The 21,892-nt window shown below is 43.5% G+C and overlaps 1 protein-coding gene across 8 annotated transcripts in view; it reads right to left on the reverse strand.

Moving 5' to 3' along the window:
- The window catches only part of MIA2 (MIA SH3 domain ER export factor 2), a 121,736-nt gene that overhangs the window by 83,445 nt on the left and 16,399 nt on the right, over positions 1–21,892 (reverse strand). For 3 of the 8 annotated variants that reach the window (XM_062205230.1, XM_062205227.1, XM_062205225.1), the window contains exons 5-6: positions 11,653–11,871; positions 11,449–11,549 (exon numbers count right to left, since the gene is read on the reverse strand). In XM_062205230.1, the coding sequence (XP_062061214.1) occupies positions 11,449–11,549; positions 11,653–11,871 (320 nt within the window). Of the gene's footprint in view, positions 1–4,510; positions 4,654–6,589; positions 6,700–11,448; positions 11,550–11,652; positions 11,872–21,892 lie in introns of those variants that run through there. The other 5 variants (XM_062205229.1, XM_062205226.1, XM_062205233.1 and 2 more) reach the window with 4 other exon arrangements.

A 21,892-nucleotide genomic window follows, 5' to 3' on the forward strand; every position in this document is an offset into this window, starting at 1 on the left:
CTCTCTGTCTAACTCTGCCTGTCAAAAAAAAAAAAAAAGTTAAAGACATATAGTAAAATAAAGTAATAAGAAGAGAATTAAAATAGTATAGTAGTGGGGAGATTGAGGGAGAGGGAGTTTGGATAATGCATAGCAAAACACAAATAGAAGGAATATGTTCTAGTGTTCCACAGCAAAGTGGGGTGACTAAAGTTCACAATAACCTATATTTTATGAAGAATTAGAAGAGAAATATGTGAAAGTTCCAAACATAAAGAAATAATAAAAAGATGGAAATACTAACTACTGTAACTTGTTTGTACACACTTTATGAACATCTTGCAATGTCACACTGTACCCAATAAATATGTACAAATATTACACATTAATCAAAAAATTTATGAACCCTTTGTGGAATGCAAAAAATAAAATGATACAGTAGAAAATATGTGAAATGGGTCTCCGCCACCCATTTGGGAGACCCAGACAGAATTTGGGGTTCCTGGCTCTGGCCTAGCTCAGACCCTGCTGTTGTAGGCATTTGGGGAGTGATCAAAGGACAGAAAATAACCCTTCCCTGGCCCAACTCTGCCTCTGGTGCAATGGTTAAGAAGCTGCATGGGACATCTACATGCCTTATCAGAGCGTCTGGATTCAAACTTTGGCTCAGCTCCTGATTTCAGATTCCTGCTAACCAGGAAGGGAGGCAGCAAGTGATGGCTAAAGTAGTTGGGTTCCTGTCACCCATTTGGAGATCAGGTTTGACTTTCCAGCTCCTGTCTTCAGCCTAGTCCAGCTTAGCCCCAGCTGTTGTAGCCATTTGAGGAGTGAACCATCAAATGGGAGCACAATCTCTCTAATTAAAAAAATCAATGGCAAAAGTATCAGTAATTAGAGTAAATACAAGTAAATGAAATGTTCCAATTAAGTGCGAGAGATTAGCAGAATGAACCAAAAAGGGACCCGATGATATGCCTTCTATAAGAGATATACTTCGGGGCTGTTATGACACAGCAGCTTAAGTCACTGCCTGCAGGACTTGTATCCCATACGGGCACCAGTTCAAGTCTCAGCTGCTCCACTTCCAATCCAGCTCCCTGCTCATGTGCCTGGGAAAGCAGCAGAAGATGGCGCAAGTGCTTGGGCCCCTGCCACCCACATGGGAGACCCAGCTAAAGCTTTCACCATTGCAGCCACTTGGGGAGTGAATCAGCAGATGGAAGATCTCTTTTTCTCCTCGAACTCTGCCTTTAAAAGAAAAAAATAAATCTTCAAAAAAAGAGAGAGAAAGAGATACACTCATATTTAAAGACATACATAGATTTAAAGTAAAAGAATGGAGCCTTGCACTGTGGCGTAGCGGGTAAAGCCACCGCCTGCAGTGCCAGCATCCCATATGGGCACCACTTGGAGTCCTGGCTGCTCCACTTCCAATCCAGCTCTCTGCTATGGCCTGGGAAAGCAGCAGATGGTGGCCCAAGTCCTTGGGCCCCTGTACCCGCATGGGAGACCCGGAAGAAGCTCCTGGCTCCTGGCCTCAGATCAGCTCAGTTCTGGCCATTGTGGCCATCTGGGGAGTGAACCAGAGGATGGAAGACCTCTCTCTTTCTCTCTCTCTCTCTCTCTCTCTCTCTCTCTGCGCCTCTCTGCCTCTCTGCCTCTCTGTAACTCTGCCTTTCATATAAATAAATAAATCTTTAAAAAATAAATAAATAGGAGCTGACGCTATGGCGCAGAGGGTTAAAGCCCTGGCCTGAAGTGCCGGCATCTCATACAGACACCAGTTTTAGTCCCAGCTGCTCCACTTCTAATCCAGCTCTCTGCTACAGCCTGGGAAAGCAGTGGAAGATGGCCCAAGTCCTTGGGCCCCAGCACCCACATGAGAAACCCGGAGGAGGCTCCTGGTGGCTTTGGATCGGCGCAGCTCCAGCCGTTGGCGGCCATCTGGGGAGTGAACCAGCGGATGGAAGACCTCTCTCTCTCTGTCTCTAGCTCTCTCTGTAACTGTCTTTCAAATAAAAACATAAAAAATTTTAAAAAATAAATAAATAAAAGGATGAAAAAAGCATTCTCTGCAAATCACAACCAAAGAATAACTGGGGTGGCCATATTAATATCAGACAAGCAAAAATTATACTAGAGCAAAGAAGAACCCAGCAGTTCTTTTTTTTTTTTTTTTTTTTTGACAGGCAGAGTGGACACTGAGAGAGAGAGACAGAAAGAAAGGTCTTCCTTTTTGCTGTTGGTTCACCCTCCAATGGCCGCTGCGGCCAGCGCATCACGCTGATCCAAAGCCAGGAACCAGGTGCTTCTCCTGGTCTCCCGTGCGGGTGCAGGGCCCAAGGACCTGGGCCATCCTCCACTGCCTTCCCGGGCCACAGCAGAGAGCTGGCCTGGAAGAGGGGCAACCGGGATAGAATCCGGCGCCCTGACCGGGACTAGAACCCGGTGTGCTGGCGCCGCAAGGCGGAGGATTAGCCTGTTGAGCCACAGCGCCAGCCAAGAACAGAGCAGTTCTACTCCCAAGGATACACCCAAGAGAATCTATAAAATATACATTCACATAAAAACTTGGACACATGGCAGCACTATTCTTCACAGCTACAAAGTATTAACAACCTAAATGTCCATCAACTAAGACTCAGATGTGACAGACCCACACAACAAGATTTTTCAGCCATAAAAAGGGATGAAGCACTGCTATATCCCATTACATGGAATAACCTTGAAGCCACGCAAAGTGGAAGCAGCCACACACAAAAGACCACACATTGATGACTCCATATAAAATGTCCAAAATAAATGTATTCACACAGACAAAAAGTAGTGGTTTTCAAGGGATGGGAGGTAGAGAGAAGGAAATTGGAAACTAAGGTTTCTCCTTAGCAGTGATAAAAAAAATGCTCTGGAATTGTGGAATACACAGTGAATACATGAAAGATCAAGGCACTGAACATATAAAAGGATGACATTTATATTATGGGCATGTATCTCAAAAAAGTTAAAATTAGTATTTTTGTGAATTAATTAAAACTGAAAGTTATCTCTCATCCCCCCAATGTGCTTCATTTCCTATAAACCCTATTTCAACGAATGCCTAAGTTGCCATAGCTAGAAAGCTGGTAGTCATTCCAGATTTCTCCTCTCTCACCCCTCACATCTAATTAATAAAGTTATACTCATTTTAGTTCTTAAAGCCTAAATACTTCCTCATTCAGTACCTCCTTCTCTATCCCCACTACTCTGTAATCTCCCTTAAGCCCTACCTTGGGTTTTGCTTCTCTGACCTCTGACACTTGTACGTCTCCAGGCTCAGGGAGATTTCTCTAAACCAAAAGTCTAACCCCTGGAAAGGCTTCTAACAGCTCTCCAGCACCTATAGCACTTGGGACCTAGCATACCACACACCCATTCCTGAGCCCACACAGCTGCTATTCACCTGTACACATGATGTTGCTTCATGCCTCTGCTGCTTTCCTCAGCCTAACGACTGCCCTAATCAAGAAAATGTAATCTCTCACCTCTCAATTCCCCTAGCACGTTGTGTGTACGCTCCAGGAAGCAGCTGATCTGTTTCTACTACTGATCTGTACTATAGTTTTTTGTCTTCTTGACAGCCCGATGCTAGTGGCCAACACTGTGTCTTAGTCCATTGAGAATCTCCATAAAACTGTCTCTATCAGATGGATAGATAAACACACACACCCCTCCCACAAACAGGCCACGCTACAGTGCAATAAATGAATGAACAGCATGGCAAAACAGAACTTTTTAATTTACAGGACAAGAAAACATAACCGCAACCGCCTCAATATTTAACCAGTCTTAAAAAACGTAAAGCGGTTTCTCAAAATTACGGCAAGAGAAATGTCCCTACACACGCCAACAAAGACAACTATAAACAGTGTAGAAAAAAATCTCTGCTACCTAATTATAAACTGAACCTGAAAAAAAAAAACCAATTTAACTCTGGGAGTTTACCATCTCTAAGCTTTAACAAGATCGTCTACAGTAACAAGACACAGACGGAAGCGGAAGAACCACCTCACTGAAGAGCATCTCAAAAGAGCACTCTGTAGGGAAAGACAATGAGTTAGAATCCCAAACTCTCAACCAAGCTTAGGTCTCCTTTCAAGACAAGAAGTTTCATCACTAAATCGAACTCATTTCAGAAGATCGGTTCTCAAGTTTGTCACAGCCGCAAGAACCACGTGTCACTGACCCCTGCTCAAAATTAAAAATTAAAAAATAACGGAAAGGCTAATCTCACCTGGCAGTGAGGAACCATTTACCACACCTTTGCCAAGTCCAGCAGAGCAAGTGCTTTCTTCACGGTCCTGAAGCCCAGGTCCCCTCCCACCGCACGAAGAACCACCCAGGGCCCCCATAAACCTGGCCACGGGGCCCGGCGCAGGTGAAGGCTGCCTTCGGGACTGCGGCCGGAGCGGCTGGACCCCGAAGCTGACGGCTTCCTTCCCCCGCGGCTCCGGAGACCCCTGGGCCACGTAACCCTGATCGCGTCCGGACTCACCCTGCGTAGCTCTTCCAGGAACAACCCCAAGTACGGCTGAGGGGTAGCCCTGGGCTCCTCCATCGCGCCAAGGCTGCTTCAGCGGTCGCCGCCGCAGCCACGGCCTGGCCGGGCCACAACCAGCGGCAGCGAACACTCGGCGTTCGGTGCGGAACCCGAACCCGGCAACCGGAGCACACCACTGCGAAGCCGGCTCGGGGGGAGCCAGGAAGCACCGGCGCCGACGAGCCTGCGGCGCCCACGCCGCCAAACAGGACAGCGCAGCCCGCTTGTGACGCTTTACATCCCGGGGAAGTGCAGGTCCGAGCCCGCTCCACCCGAGCCTGCGACGCACCCCCTCCACGCCACCCCATCCCTCCGATTAGTTGGTATCGTCCAAGCTGCCGCCGGAGGCGGGGAGGCGCGGGCCTTAGCGCGAGGTTCGCAGACGTGTCCTGCTTGTTCGCTCTTAAAGGGGCCGGTGCTCGACCTGGGGAGGCCACCGAACCCAGGAAGTCTGGAGGTTCGGGGCTGGAGAATGGAGTTGGGCCGCGGGCCCTGCGCTGTAGACTGGGCCGCATAGCCCGGAAAATTAGGGCTGTGGCTCAGAAACCCCGGCCTTGGGTAGCTGCGGCGGCCGCCAGGCTCCTCTCGGTGGCCCGGGTGGCGCAGCTCCACGGGGTGAGCGCGGCGCGCCCCCTCGCCCCCGGAGTCCGCGCCAGCCCGGGCCCAAGACCTGGCGCGTGATTTTACCCCGCATCTCCGCTAAAGCCTGCCTTGGGTACCCCACGGAAGCCGAAGGTTTCGTAGCCGGGGTACGCAGCCCGCCCAGGGACGCCGGCAGTCGCCTCCATTCGCGTCAGAAATTGGCCAGCGGGGCACACGCCTGTGCCTGCTGCCAACCTTACCCGGACTTTGTACCGCGGACCGGGATCAGCCCCGGGTCAGCTGCGACCTGGACAGACTGTAGTCTTCTCACGCAAGAGACGATCGATCGGGGCCGATTCCAGGGTCTACTCGCCTACCTGAGTTACCTGGGCACTTGCTCAGGCAGAACTAACTCCATTAGCTCCTGGTTACCTGCAGGCGAAATCAAACCGCCTTGGACCTTGGCCCGGTTTGCTCTGTTCTCCGAGAAAGGACGCTATATGTAGCAACTTGCTCTCTAAAATTAGGACCCTATTTATTTTTAGGGCTGTTGAGTAGAATAGCCGGGGCTGGATCTGTTTGTCAGAGAAGGTTTTAGCTGACTCAGGTGTAAAGGATAACCCCTCTCTGACATCCACACGTCTTCCAGCATAAGAATTTTCATCAAACTCTGCCCTCTAACATCGTCCTCGCTGAAGCAACTCAAAAAAAAAAAAAAAAAAAAGAAAGAAAGAAAGACAGAAAAGAAAAAGTGCAGATATTTCTTCCTAAACAAATCACCCAAGAGAACTCGATAGATGAACAAAACCTCAAACCCTTAGGAAATTCTCCCAGCAACACAGAACTATTAGGCCATAAGAAGAAGAAAAATAAGATAAAACAAAATCAAACACCAGCCCAAGTTCACGGTAGTGATTTTCCGGACCAAAATGCGGCCTAGTTTTTGAGAATTCAAATTTCCTTTGCCACATCAGCCCAAGGAGTTTAATGAACTGCCGGTGTCGGGAGCAGGAGCTGCTTGATAATTCTCCATGTTTAAAACGTTACACAGCTTTCATGTGTGTTGGATTGCATGGGTAATGAAATTGTTACATGGATAATAAAGTAAAAACAAGCATAACCAAAATATTAGGATTTCGAAAGACTCAGAACAATGTGTGCTTCAATTAGAACACTGTGTTACTCCATAAAATTCTTCAGTGAGTCTGAACACTTTCAGAGGACTCCAGAATCATATTTAGCTTTTGCCTCCCCTAAGTCTGTCTTGTGCCCTTTTCCAATTTTCAATATGCCATTCCCAATACTAAGAATACATAGTAGGAGCCAAAAACAAATAAATTTTAAAATCTAAGTTTCCCCCATAGCAAAAACATAGTAAAGTTTAACAAACTCAGTGCAACATCCCAAACCCTGATTTCTTTCTGTATGCTTAATAATCACATAGAAACTTACCTGTTCCTCCAGATCATTCAATTCCATTTCTTAAAAACCTCATGTTAAAATATCCTAACAGGTCAATAAACTTCTGCTAAGCACCTCATATCCTTGCGAAAGATTTCAGATTCTAATACATCCTGCACTCCTGTTTCCACACTGACTTGTGATCCTGTTTTTGACACTTGTGTGGTAAAGGGGTGCTACAGGTGGAGTCGTGACAACCAACCAATTATCCAATTTCATGGACCTCACTCCCTATTAAATACAGTTACATATGTAGGTACATAGTTACATACATAAGCATGTACGAGTTTTCTTAAATACTATATATATATATATATATAAATCACTATCCTCTTAAAATCTACAAACTGAAAAGAACAACAATGAATTTGATAACTGATAAAAACTAACTTGAGTATTTTATACCAGAATCCATTCATACAGAGTACATGATTTCCACCATGGAAAAGATATTCAAAGATTGTTCTCTAAAGCAAGACATGAGATTCTACTGTCTTAAATAGAACCTGTTCTCAAGGAAATGGAGAATGAATGCTGTTAGTGTTTGTGATAGGTACTAGAAAATATCCAAGAACACTGGAAACATGCTAACTGGTAAACCTTGTCCACAACCTAGAAACTGATTTTCCTTATGAAGGGCCCCATTGAAAAGCTGTAAGTACTAGTTACTCCTGTTTAATTAAACAGGTAGTGTCACAGGTTATAAGATCTAGCTCTCTGGAAGAAAATCAAACAAAACTGTTGAGCCAGATTGTCATTCTGTGTGCTGGTGATGTAAGAGTTTTTCTCAGAACATATTGAAATCAAGAGCTACCTGTTGAACAAGATCTGGGTAATTTCCATTGCTTATTCCCGGTGTGAATGAAGCATTCTAGTTAAGATATGTAAGCGGTGGGGGTCGATGCTGTGGCTTAGCAGGTAAAGCTGCCGCCTGCAGTGCCAGCATCCCATATGGGTTCGAGTCCCAGCTGCTCCACTTCCAACCCAGCTCTCTGCTATGGCCTGGGAGGGCAGAGGTGGAAGGCCCAGGTCCTTGGGCCCCTGCACCCGTGTGGGAGACCAGGAAGAAGCTACTGGCTTCAGATCAGCGCGGCTTCGGATCAGTGCAGCTCTGGCCATTGCAGCCAAATGGGACGTCAACCATTGGATGGAAGACCTCTCTCTTTCTATCTCTGTGTGTGTGTGTGTAACTCTTTCAAATAAATAAATCTTAAAAAATAAATAAATAAATAAAACATCTCATAAAAATATTTTTAAAAAGATATGTGTTACAACTCGAAGTAGTTTATCAGTTGTAAAATAGACAAAATGTCTTTATTTCTCTTAGTTCTTGAACAAAGAAAATATGTTCTATATGGAGTCTACCTAAAATTATCAGTAAGTTGAAACAATTACCTGAAACATTTAGGTAAGAAAACAAAATTCTTTCCCTTAAATCTAACCTCAAATTTTCCATTTACTCAGCTATTCCAATCTATAATATGCTTACTAGATTTACCCAAGTTGCTAAAATTCTAAATCTCACAGGAGCTCTTGAAAACATTTAGTCCAAGGGTTATGAACATAAAGCCCTATAGTGGCCAAGCAATTGGGGTAAGTGTAGAAAATTGAAGAGTGCATATCTAAAGTTTTTATTTAAGAAAGAGGGACTCTATGAAGAGACTTTAAAAACTTCATGAGAATGAATTATAGATCAGTTTACTTTGGTGCATAAAGATAAAGGCTAATTTAATGGTAAGACTACAATGTCCTGCCTTGAGAATCATTATGCACCTATTGCTGGGGTTGTATGGCAGAGCCCCCATGCAGATTTTGTATTCAATAACATGAATTTTCTGAAAAGGTTTTGAAGCACTTTTGTCTTCTAATTTTTGAAAGAACCCAAAATCCTGATTTTTATTTGAACTCACCTTTTAAATGTTGGTAACTTACACATAATTCTATTAAATAATGCACTAACCCATTCTGATCAGCGGCTGTGATTTAGCCTCAGCTTCTGTTATGAAAGTTTTAAAACTGAGACTCTTCAGAGAGTAAGTAACTTTCCAGGATCACAAGAAAATTAAATACAATATTTCATGTCTACAGAATTTCAACCAAAATGATTCAAGTAAAATGCATTTCACTATATTTACTAAAACCACAAACATTAACATACTTTAGACTTTATTAAATAAGTATGTTCTAAAGAGGCAAATATCATGTTTCTAATTGGTAAATTTTTCAGTTCCCTAAATTCACTGGAATAATTTGTGGTAGAGGGGGTGAAGAGAAGAGAACATGCTTGCAATACAGACCAATAAGTAAAATTAATTTCATGGTCTTATGAAAGTTTTATTATGACTATTTTTCCAATTCTCATATGCAATGCTGCTGTCGTCAGCTAAGGCTTAACCTGCTATGCCACAACACCAACCCCAGGGCAGAAGTTTAAAAATGTGGCAAATGGCCGGCGCCACAGCTCACTAGGCTAATCCTCCGCCCGCGGCGCCAGCACCCCAGGTTCTAGTCCCGGTTGCTCCTCTTTCAGTCCAGCTCTCTGCTGTGGCCCGGGAGTGCAGTGGAGGATGGCCCAGGTCCTTGGGCCCTGCACCCGCATGGGAGACCAGGAGAAGCACCTGGCTCCTGGCTTTGGATCGGCACAGCACTCCGGCCATAGCAGCTACTTGGGTGGTGAACCAACGGAAAAGGAAGACCTTTCTCTTTCTCTCTCTCTCTCTCTCTCTCTCTCTCACTGTCTAACTCTGCCTGTCAAAAAAAAAAAAGTGGCAACTGGGCACTAGTTCTAATCCCAGCTTTTCCACTTCCAATCCAGCTCCCTGCTGGTGCACCTTGGGCCCCTGCATCCACATGGGAGACCAGAATAAAGCTACTAGCTCCTGGCTTCAGCCTGGCCCAGCCCTGGCCATTGCGGCCATTTGTTTAGTGAACCAGCAGATGGAAGACCTCTCTCTCTCTCTCTCTCTCTCTGTAACTCTGACTTTCAAATAAATAAATAAATATTTTTAAAAAGTGGCAACTGGACCAATTCTGAGCTATATATATATTTTTCCCCTGAATGTTTTCCATTTAAAATTGAGAGATTTTAGGTGAGGAAAAAAAATCCAGATTTCCAGTTTTTCTTGAAATCATAATATCTGGCAAAACCAGACTGAAGATCAGTAGCAGTAGGATCCTCAAGGCATACACAATCCCCAGTTGGCCACAGTTCTAACCTTTTGCTATGTTTCACTTATTTCATTTCTTTATAAATCCTGATTCAGATCCTTACCACTTCCCAAATGAATGCTGTAGCTTCATGACTGGGTAGCTCCTTTCCTCTAGTCTTTACCCCTTCAATCCTTATTTGGCAGATACATAGAAACATAGCAGAATCTATAAATGAAACTTTCATGTTACTACCTGCTTTACATTCTTCAACAGTTCCCTGTCATCTGCAAGAGAGAGTTGAATTCCCTAATATAACATGCAAAACTCCCTATTATACCATCTTAATTTGATCCCTGTATATACCAGTATCCTTAGGTTCATGCTATGTTCAGACTGAATTGTTTATGGTTCTCCAAAAACATCATGTTCTCTCCTACCCCTGTACTGGTAGACATCTCCTCAACCTAGAACGTTCGTCCTTTCTCTCGCCAACTCCTGTTCTTCCTTCAAGATCAGTCCCTGCATGATCTCTGGGCATTTTCCCAGCTTCCTCTCCCCACCCTCCCTACCTCCGCTTCCAGTCAGGTAGGCAGCTCCTCCTGTACGTCATTAGCTTCCTGGGGTATTAGAGCACTGACAGTGCTGTGTGATAATTACTACTTTTCTGATTTTCTTGAAGGTTACCACAGTTAAATTTCATCTTACAATGTAAATGAGAAGATAAAAATGCTTCCTCAATCATTTCTGTCTTAGCGGTAGGTAATTAAAAAAAAAACCTAACATTTATAAGAGGTCTCCTGTGTGCCAAGTATAATAGCTGGGTCCTTTTGAAATATAGTATCTCACTTAATAATAAGACTTACAGTGCTTGCTTTGTCAGCACATATACTAATAATAAGACTTACAATAAGTTTAAAAAATGAACAAAATTTGGAAGTTTAGTAAAAGTTTGGTTAAACTTTTAGGTATTAGTTTTGTACTTTCATGTTACACCATTTTGAGATTATAGCTGTCATCCAGATATTAATAATTTAAGGCTAATTTTTCATCTATATTATTTCTGAGTTAATGCAATTATTTCACCCAGTTTGAAAAAAAACAAACAGAAGAAAAGCAAAACCTTGCCCAAGATCAACAAAGTTTAAGGAAATGTTTTTTTTTTTTTTTTTTTTTTTTTTGACAGGCAGAGTGGACAGTGAGAGAGAGACAGAGAGAAAGGTCTTCCTTTTTGCCATTGGTTCACCCTCCAATGGCCGCCGGGGTAGGTGCGCTGCGGCCGGCACACTGTTCCGATGGCAGGAGCCAGGTGCTTCTCCTGGTCTCCCATGGGGTGCAGGGCCCAAGCACTTGGGCCATCCTCCACTGCACTCCCTGGCCACAGCAGAGAGCTGGCCTGGAAGAGGGGCAACCGGGATAGGATCGGTGCCCAGACCGGGACTAGAACCCGGTGTGCCGGCTCCGCAAGGCGGAGGATTAGCCTGTTAAGCCGTGGCGCCGGCCAGGAAATGTTTTTAAATCTCCTTAATAATACATATGCAACAAAACATTCCTGTAAAGAGAAATCTTTATGTGTAAGGTTTCACAGAAACAGAAACATTATATAAGGTGTACACTGAGAGGATTCAGTCAACATTTTGCAATCACTCCTATATTTAATAAAATAGATAAATTATTGCAAAATATTTAAAAGGCCAACTTACCATTTCAGTTAGAGTTACGATAGATGACAATGCAGAATTCATGAAATCACATACAATTTGAAATAAATATCTCAGCATATGAAACTTGGAAGCATCTTCTGCTAATTTATAAATAAAAAGATGTTAACACTTGATTTTATGCAACTTCTAAACCTAGCTTATTTCAGAATTTATGCATTAGAGAACATATAAGCTGTTTCTTACCTTTTTGAGGAAAGTATTTTTGAGCCAACAAAGAGTTTTCAGTTGCAACCATCTGACTGTTTAGCAGGGTATCGTCCACAGATTTGTCTGTTTCCATGTGAGCAATCACTTCCGTGTCTACTGATAGTTTTGATGCTTCACCATCATTATTAGAAGATGAAGTTTTAAGATGTGCTTCTTCTTGAATTCCTATAGGCAACTCTGTTTTAGAGACTACATCTGCAAAGAAATAAAGAATTTGTTTAAATATTCACTTTGTTGTAGGCTCCCCTTTTGTTTTACCAGGCCAATCTTTGCAATTTTGGGTCATTGAGACACTTCATTAGAGAAAGAATTACTGAAACATAAATTGTAACCTACCAATGTTATAAATTCTCACAAACTTACTGTCTTAAAGAATACAAATTTATTCTCTCGAAGTGCCAGAAGTTAGGAGTCCTAAAACCAAGAAACTGGCATTTTTTTTTTTTTCTTTTCTCTGTTCTGGGGCCTCCTACCATTCTTGGTTCATGGCACTATCATCCATTTTTAAAGCCAGCAGTGGCCGGCACCACGACTCAATAGGCTAATCCTCCACCTGCGGCGCCGGCACACTGGGTTCTAGTCCTGATCGGGGCGCCGGATTCTGTCCCGGTTGCCCCTCTTCCAGTCCAACTCTCTGCTGTGGCCCGGGAAGGCAGTGGAGGATGGCCCAAGTGCTTGGGCCCTGCACCCCATGGGAGACCAGGAGAAGCACCTGGCTCCTGGCTTCGAATCAGTGTGATGCGCCGGCCACAGCCCGCTGGCCGCAGTGGCCATTGGAGGGTGAACCAATGGCAAAAAGGAAGACCTTTCTCTCTGTCTCTTTCTCTCTCACTGTCCACTCTGCTTGTAAAAAAAAAAAAAAAAAAGCCAGCAGTGTAGCATCTTCTAATATTTGTCTCCTCCTCCCCTCCTGCCATCCACTTAGAAGGAAATGTGTTATTTTATTGGGCCCAAAAGGATAATCTTCACCTCAGGATCCTTAAGCACATTAACAACAGTCGTTCCTCAGATAGTCACGTGGTCTGAGAGTTAAGACATGAACATCTTTGAAGGGACTTTATTCAGCCTACCACAAAGACTTTCCTTTATTCCTTGGCCAGGGAAGAGTTACAAAACCTGTCAACAATTCTATTTTCTACATTGCCTTTTCATCAAAAAAAACTAGAGAACTTCAAAACGTTTGTGGAAAATGGAATGAAAAGATAATCTGTGTTTTTTATGAACTTTTTGAAGTCTCTTTATATTTAAAAAATAAATAAAACTGAACAGTAGCACAGCCATCACCAACTCTGTTTTATTACATAAGCTTATGGCTAAAAACAATACAATAAAATTTCGTTACTGTTAGTTACATTTGCTACCCAAGAAAGCATGATAGCTAAATACAACTGGAAATATATATATATATATATATATATATCTCCCTGTCTTTTAAGAAAATCAATAAAATAGATTTTTTGAACCTTATCTGTTACAGAACCAAAGAGTTGAAAAGGCCAAAATTATTTTTAGTACCTACAGGTTACTTGATATTGACAGATAATTCTATTTAATAAATAGAACAAAAGCTTTTTCACAAAGAAAGGTAATAGAACTTACAGCAAATAATTTCCAGTTCCAAGATCTAGTCTACTGGGCCACATACATCTACAACAAATGTTTGCTAATATGCACTACAGATATGAAAGACATTGTCAGAGCCAACGCTGTGGCCTATCAGGTAAAGCCGCCGCCTGCAGTGCCAGCATCCGATATGGGCGCCAGTTCCAAGTCTCGGCTGCTCCATTTCTGGAGCTCTTTGATATGGCCTGGGAAAACAGTAGAAGATGGCCCATGTCCTTGGGCCCTGCACCCGCATGGGAGACCAGAAAGAAGCACCTGGCTTCTGGCTTTGGATTGGCTCAGCTCCAGCAGTTGAGGCCATTTGGGGAGCGAACCAACGGAAGGAAGACCTTTCTTCCTTTCTTTCTGTCTCTCCCTCTGTTTGTAACTCTACCTCTCAAATAAACAAATAAATAAATCTTTTTTAAAAAAGACACTAGTAGTATATCATTTATTAGAAAAAAGAAAAAAAAAAAAGAAAAAGAAACCGTTAGCCATTTGCACAGAAAGGTATCCCTATTGTTTGGATGGGAACAACTTCAAAAATGATAAGATGCCAATCAAATGTCATACATTGTTATTTTGAAGATTCTTTAATTCCAAATGCCAATCTTTGTTTCCCCCTGATTCCGAGTCCAGTGTATTATTATATATAGTATCATATATTGTTCAGGGAGTGTATTAAAAGAAAAATAAACAGAAGCTTTTTAAAGTCCTACAATAAATATACCCTTATATCAATTTAAAATTTTGGAGGAAGACATTCTTGGAGGAAGTTATTCCTATTAGCATTTATAAGATATTTTACATTTTAGAGTATATTGTGTTATTTAATAATCCACCAGAATGTATTGTATAAAACATTTAGAAATATATTCTAAAATATATTCTTGACACTATTACCTAAGATATTCCAGTAATTGTCAATTTATTTTAGAAATCATTTTTTTAAGTGTTCACCAGATTAAAATGACATTTAGAATGTTTGTGTTGGCTTGGTAGAGGGAAAATACTGATATTATAAATAGAATATAAAAATAGCAACAAGATATTCTCATTAACTGTTGGTAAAATATATGCTGCCATGAGTATACACAGTTACATGATTATTTTCGCTTTCAGACCTAAAACAGCATAAGGCTGTGTTAAGAAAGCAAATTGAAATCAATACTAAATTTTATCTACAGTCATTTCTTCTCTATCAATGTGGCTGTCAAAGCTAAAACTTCACATAAGATTAGTGTTTCCTTAGTTTGGTGATCTCCTGAGTTCATAAACTGCTTCAATAAGATGAAAGTATCATAAATTACTGAATGGGAACTTAAGAAATTATAAATCTTATCGCTCTGCTTTTTAAAGAAACCATATAAATCTACTCTATTAGGTAAAAATCCATATTATCCAACTGATAAAGTGATCATTAGTCTAGGGAAAACGTTAATTTTCTTTTGTATTTCAATAGAATAATGCTGATAGAGATTTAAGTAAAATGTTCCTGATTGTTCTACTTTGATGCTACATATTAAATCTTTTTTTAAGATTTTATTTCTTTTTATTTGAGAGATAGAGTTACAGAGAGAGGGCAGAGAGAAAGGTCTTCCATCCACTAGTTCACTCCCCAAATGGCTGCAATGGCCAGAGATAGGCTAATCCAAAGCCAGGAGTCAGGAGCTTCTTCTGGGTCTCCCATGTGGGTGCAGGGGCCCAAGGACTTGGGCCATCTTCTATTGCTTTTCCAGGCCACAGTAGAGAGCTAGATCAGAAGAGGAACAGCCAGAACTAGAACCAGCGCCCATATGGTTTTCCAGCACCCCAGGCAGAAGCTTAGCCTACTACACCACAGTGCTGGCTCCTACATATTCAATCTTTAAACAAACTATAATGTGCCTGAGTTCAAATTTAGAATGAAAATGTATGCACATCTCTTCTTTCAAAAATATTTATTTACTTATTTGAAAGGCAGAGAGACAGAGACAGGGAGATTTTCCTTCAGCTGGTTCACTCCCTAACTGGCAAAAACAACCAGGGCCATGCCAAAGCAAGGAGCCAGGCACACCATCCAGGTCTCCCATGTGGGTGGCAGGAACTAAAGTACTTGGGCCATAATCTGCTGCTTCCCAGGTGCATTAACAAGGAGCTGGATCAGAAGCAGAGTAGCTGGGACTTGAATCAGTACTCTGATACAGACATCCTAACCAGCAGCTTAACCCACTGTTCTACAACCTCTGTCCATATTTGAAAACCTTTTCACAAACTTCATTTTAAAAAGATTACTCAATGGGGGCTGGCGCCATGGCGCAGTAGGTTAGTCCTCCACCTACGGTGCCGGCATCCCATATGAGCATCAGTTTTAGTCCCGGCTGCTCCTCTTCCAATCCAGCTCTCTGGCTTCGGATTAGCAAAGCTCCAGCCATTGCAACCATTTGGGGAGTAAACCAGCAGACGGAAGACCTCTCTGTCTCTCCCTCTCACTGTCTGTAATCTACCTGTCAAATAAATAAATAAATTTTTATTAAAAAATAAAAAGATTACTCAAGAGTCAGGCATTGTGACACAGCAGGTTAAGGCACCCCTTGGGATATCTGCATCCCTTCTCAGAGTGTCTGAGATCAAGTCCACACTCCACTTGCAATCCAGCTTCCTGCTAAATGTTCTTAGGAGGCAGCAGATGATGGCCCAAGAGCTTGGGTTTCTGCCATCCATGTGGGAAATCTGGATGGAGTTCCTGGATCCTGGCTTCAGCCTGGCCAGCCTTGGTGGTTGCAAGTATTTGGGTACTAACCCAGCAGATGGAAGTTGTGTGTGTATGTGTGTGTGTGTGTGTATACATATCTCTCTGACATTCTACCTTTCAAACAATAAATACATCTTTTCTAAAAAATGAAATAAAATATTCCCTTTTTTCATTTTTAAGAAAGGATTTAAAATTAATGTAAAAATTCAAAACATTTATAGGTCAAAATTTGCCACATTTGTAATGTTGCATCATATACTTATATCCACGTCATGTCAAAATAGCCATTAATTGCAAACATAGTTTTAAATTGATCATCTGATTGAACTGAATAATCAAAAAATTTTTTAAAAAGTTTTAATTAGTCCTTTTCTGGAGCAGGCCTTTTGCCTAGCAGTTAAGATGCCACTTGGAGTGCCCATATCCCATATCAGAACACCTGGATTCAAGTCTCAGCTCTGCTCTTGACTCTAGCTTCCTGCTAATGTGCACCCTACAAGGCAGCAGGTGATGGTCCAACTGATTGGGTCCCTGTCACCTAGACTGAGTTCCCAGCTCCTGGCTTTGGCCTGGTACAGCCCTGGCTTATTGCAGAGTTTATCAGCGGATGGGAGAGATACCCACCCCCACCCCCGTGTATGTGTGTGTGTGCCTCTCAAATAAATAAGAATTTTTAAAATTTCTTTGACATTGTGGTTCAGCAGGTAAAGCCACTATGGGTGTCAGTTTAAGCCCCAACTGCTCCACTTCTGATCCAGCTCCCTGCTCAGGGCCTGGGAAAAGCAGCAGGAGATGACCAAAGTACTTGAGCCCCTGCACCCATGTGGGAGACCTGGAAGAATCTCCTGGCTCCTGGTTTCGGCCTGGCTCAGCTCAGGACTGTTGTGGCCTCTTGGGAAGTGAACCAGCAGATAAAAGATCGCTCTCTCTATCTCTCACTCTCTCTCTCTCTCTCTCTCTAACTCTGCCTTTCAAATAAATAAAATACATATTTAATGAAAAAATAAATAAATAAATAGCCCTGTCCTGGAGTACATTATTCAAGTGAATTGTGGGATATATTTCTCTTACTTTTGGAAATAAGCATTTTAAAAAAATCAGGTTTTTTTTTTTATTTGAAACACAAAGTTAAAGAGAAGCAGAAGCAGAGGCAGAGAGAGAGAGGTCTTTCATTTGCTGGATCACTCCCCAGATGGCCTCAATGGCCATAACTGGGCCAATCCAAAGCCAGGAGCCTAGAACTTCCACGTGGGTGCAGGGCCCAAACACTTGAGGCATCTTCTGCTGCTTTCCCAAGCCATAGCAGAGAGCTGGATCGGAAGTGGAGCAGCCGGGACTAGAAAAAGCACCCATGTGGGATGCTGGCACTGCAGGCAGCAGCTTTACCTGCTACCCCACAGCACTGGCCCCCTCAGTTTAATGTTGAAAATATTAAGTGGCAATTAAATTATTCAATTTACTCTGAGTTTATGATTCTTAACACAGCACTTTAATGATGTCACCTAATATTGTTTAAAAAATGGAAGACCCAATTGAGCAAATACATGTAATTTAATAAAACTTCCTGTAGACATTAACATTTAAAAAGAGTAATCAAGTCAAAATATGAATACAATGGGGATTTTTGTAAATACAGGACTCAAATAGTGATCTATGAGAATGTTTAATACCATTAGGGGATAATAGGTCAATTTGATAACAATATTCAGTTTTATATGTGACTATATTTATTATCTTAGAATCCTGTTTTAAACTGCATTATGAGGAAAATTAATATATTTGTAAATGAATAATATTTGATCATAGTTTTGAGATATTTTTACACATAAACTATGCCTAAACTTTAAGATTTATATTAGATATAGATATACCTTTCCTTTTTTTTTTAAGATTTACTTATTTGAAAGTCAGAGTTAGAGAGAGAGAGGAGACACAGACGAAAGAGAGAGATCTTCCATCTGCTGGTTTGTTCCCCACATGGCCGCAATGGCAGGGCCTGGGCTTCTTCCAGGTCTCTCCCATGTGGATGGGCAGGGTCCCAAGAGCTTGGACTATCTTCCACTGCTTTTCCCAAGCCATTATCAGGGAACTGGATCAGAAGTGGGGCAGCCAAGACTCAAACCAGTGTCCCTATGGGATGCTGGCACTGTAGGCAGTGGCTTTACCCATTATGCCACAGAGCCCTGACCCCTAGTTCACTTTTTTTTTTTTTTTTTTTTTTGACAGGCAGAGTGGACAGTGAGAGAGAGAGACAGAGAGAAAGGTCTTCCTTTGCCGTTGGTTCACTCTCCAATGGCCACCACGGCTGGCGCACCGTGCTAATCCGAAGGCAGGAGCCAGGTGTTTATCCTGGTCTCCCATGGGGTGCAGGGCACAAGCACTTGGGCCATCCTCCACTGCACTCCCGGGCCACAGCAGAGAGCTGGCCTGGAAGAGGAGCAACCGGGACAGAATCCAGCGCCCCGACCGGGACTAGAACCTGGTGTGCCGGCGCCCCAAGGCGGAGGATTAGCCTGTTGAGCCACGGCGCCGGCCCCCTAGTTCACTTTTTATTCTTACAAAAGGTCCTCAAATTCAGTTACAATTCATGAATTAGCCTAGAAGTGTAAGACACTAGTTAATACTCTTGTGCCACACTGGAGTTCCTAGTTTCAATGTCAGGCTGGGAGTCCTGATTTCAGTTTCCTGCTAATGCAGACCCTAAGAGGCAGCAGCGATGTCCCAAGTAGACAGGTCCTTGACATCCATGCAAGAGATGTGGATTGAGTCCCCAGATCCTGCCTTTGGCCCAGCCCAGCCATGGTCAATGTGGGCTTTGGGGGAATGAACCAATATATGGGGGCCTTTCTCTCTTTTTGTTCCCCTCCTTTCTGCCTTTCAAGTAAATTTTAAAATATTCATAATTTAAAAAATAAGTTCTTGGGACTGGTATTGTGGCACAACAAGTTAGCAAGTTAAGCTGCCACCTACAAGGCTGGCATCCCATATGAGCACTGGTTCGAGTCCCAGCTACTCTACTTTGAGTTCAGTTCCCTGCTAATGCACTTGGGAAAGCACTGGAAGATAGCCCAAGTGGTTGGGCCCCTGCCACCCATATGGGAGAGTGGGATGGAGTTCCAGGCTCCTGGCTTCATCCCAATCCAGTTCTAGCTGATGCAGCCATTTGGGTAGTGAACCAATGGATTGGAAGACCTCTCTCCTCTCTCCTATAACTCTACCTTTCTTTTTCTTTCTTTTTTAAGATTTATTTCTTTAACCGAAAGTATGAGTTACAGAGAGAGAGGAACAGACAGAGGGAACGAGATCTTCTATTTGCTGGTTCACTCCCCAGATATCTGCAACGACCAGAGCTGGGCCAGGCCTAAGCCAGGAGCCAGGAGCTTCTTCCAGGCCTCCCATGTAGGTGGCAGGGCCTCAAACACCTAGGCAATCTTCTGCTGCTTTTCCTAAGCCATTAATTAGAAGGCAGCTGGATCAGAAGTGAAGCAGCTAGGATACAAACTGGTGCCCATTCAGGATGCTGGCACCACGGGCAGCGATTTACCTGTTGGACCACAATGCCAGCTCCTAACTCTACAGCCATTTGGTGGGAGTAAACCAACAGATAGAAGCTCCCCCACCCCTGCTCCCTGTCACTCTTTCAAATTAATAAATAAATCTTTTTTTTAAAAAAAGAATGTGGGAGTACAGGTAGACAAAGGAAACAGAAATTGCTTTCATAAAATAAGGCAGCACTATTTAAATTGTTAAACCTTCTCACATGTAACACTTTGATGAAATTAAAACAGGTAAAATACCTTGAAATCGCCGGCGCCGTGGCTCAACAGGCTAATCCTCCGCCTTGCGGCGCTGGCACACCGGATTCTAGTCCCGGTCGGGGCACCGATCCTGTCCCGGTTGCCCCTCTTCCAGGCCAGCTCTCTGCTGTGGCCAGGGAGTGCAGTGGAGGATGGCCCAAGTCCTTGGGCCCTGCACCCGCATGGGAGACCAGGAGAAGCACCTGGCTCCTGCCATAGGATCAGCGCGGTGTGCCGGCCGCAGCAGGCCTACCGCGGCGGCCATTGGAGGGTGAACCAACGGCAAAAGGAAGACCTTTCTCTGTCTCTCTCTCTCACTATCCACTCTGCCTGTAAAAAAAAAAAAAAAAAAAAAAAAAAAAAAAAAAAAAAAAAACACCTTAAAATCTTCTTGGACTGGCGCTGTGGCTCAATGGGTTAACGCCCTGGCCTGAAGCACTGGCATCCCGTATGGGTGCCGGTTTGAGACCCGGCTGCTCCACTTCCCATCCAGTTCTCTGCTATGGCCTGGGAAAGCAGTAAGAAGATGGCCCAAGTCCTTGGGCCCCTGTACCCACATGGAGACCCAGAAGAAGCTCCTGGCTTTGGATCAGCGCAGCTCAGCTGTTGCAGCCAACTAGGGAGTGAACCATCGGATGGGAAGACCCTCTCTCTCTCTCTCTCTCTCTCTCTCTCCCTCTCCCTCGCTCTCTCCCTCTCTCTGTGTAACTCTAACTTTCGAAAAAATAAATAAATCTTTAAAAAAATACATCTCCAACATTTCACTTTCATTTTGGATTTTGTTTTGTTTATTTGCGAGGCAGAGTGATACAGAGGGACAGAATCAAAGAGAAACAGAGTCTGAGAGGTCCTATCCATTGGTTTACTTCCCCACTCACTGCCTGCAATAGCTGAGGCTGGGCCAGCGCCGTGGGTCAACAGGCTAATCCTCCGCCTTGCGGCGCCGGCACACCGGGTTCTAGTCCCAGTCGGGGCGCCGGATTCTGTCCCGGTTGCCCCTCTTCCAGGCCAGCTCTCTGCTGTGCCCCGGGAGTGCAGTGGAGGATGGCCCAAGTGCTTGTGCCCTGCACCCCATGGGAGACCAGGATAAACACCAGGATAAACAACATGGGAGACCAGGATAAACACCTGGCTCCTGCCTTCGGATCAGCATGGTGCGCCGGTCGCAGTGCGCCAGCCGTGGTGGCCATTGGAGAGTGAACCAACGGCAAAGGAAGACCTTTCTCTCTGTCTCTCTCTCACTGTCCACTCTGCCTGTCAAAACACACACACACACATATATACACACACACACAAAAATTAGCTGAGCCTGGGCTAGGCTGAAGCCAAGAGCCTAGAACTCAACCTAGCTCTTCCACCTGGGTTGTTGGGACCCAGCTACTGGAGCCATCACCTGCTATTCCCCAGGGTGCACATTATCAGGAAGCTGTAAATCACAAGTGGGATAGCCAGGACTTGAACTCAGACATTCTCAACATGGAGAATGGATACAGGCATCCCAACTTAACCACTAGGCCAAACACTCCCCAACATACTCTCAGGGTTTGACTTTATAATATTAAGCTCTAAGTTCCAGAGTAAAGCATAAATTGACAAAAGGATAGTTGTTGATTATTGAGTTATTTTGAAAAACATTGTAGAGACCAGCATTGTGGCACAGTGGGTTAAGCTACCACCTTCAATGCCAGCAACCCATATGGATGCTGCTTTGAGTCCCTAATTGCTGCACTTCTGACCTGGCTCCCTGCTAATGTACCTGGGAAAGCCATGGAAGATGGCCCAAGTACATGGGTCCCCTGCACCCATATGAGATATGCAGAAGTTGTTCCTGGCTCCTACCTTCTGCCTGGCCCAGCGCTGGTTGTTGCAGCCATTTGGATAATGAACCAGCAGATAGAAGATAATTCTCTCTGTCTCTGTCTCTCTGTCTCTCTCTCTCTCTCTTTCTCTCTCTCTCTTGCTCTCTCTCCTTCTCTCACAGTCTCTCTGTAATTCTGCCTTTCAAATAAATAATCTTTAGAAAAAATAAAAAACATGAATTGCTGAATTTTTTCAACTGATTTGTACTTATAAAAATAAATAA

This window comes from Lepus europaeus, chromosome 11 (genome assembly GCF_033115175.1).
Source record: "Lepus europaeus isolate LE1 chromosome 11, mLepTim1.pri, whole genome shotgun sequence".
NCBI lineage: Eukaryota > Metazoa > Chordata > Mammalia > Lagomorpha > Leporidae > Lepus > Lepus europaeus.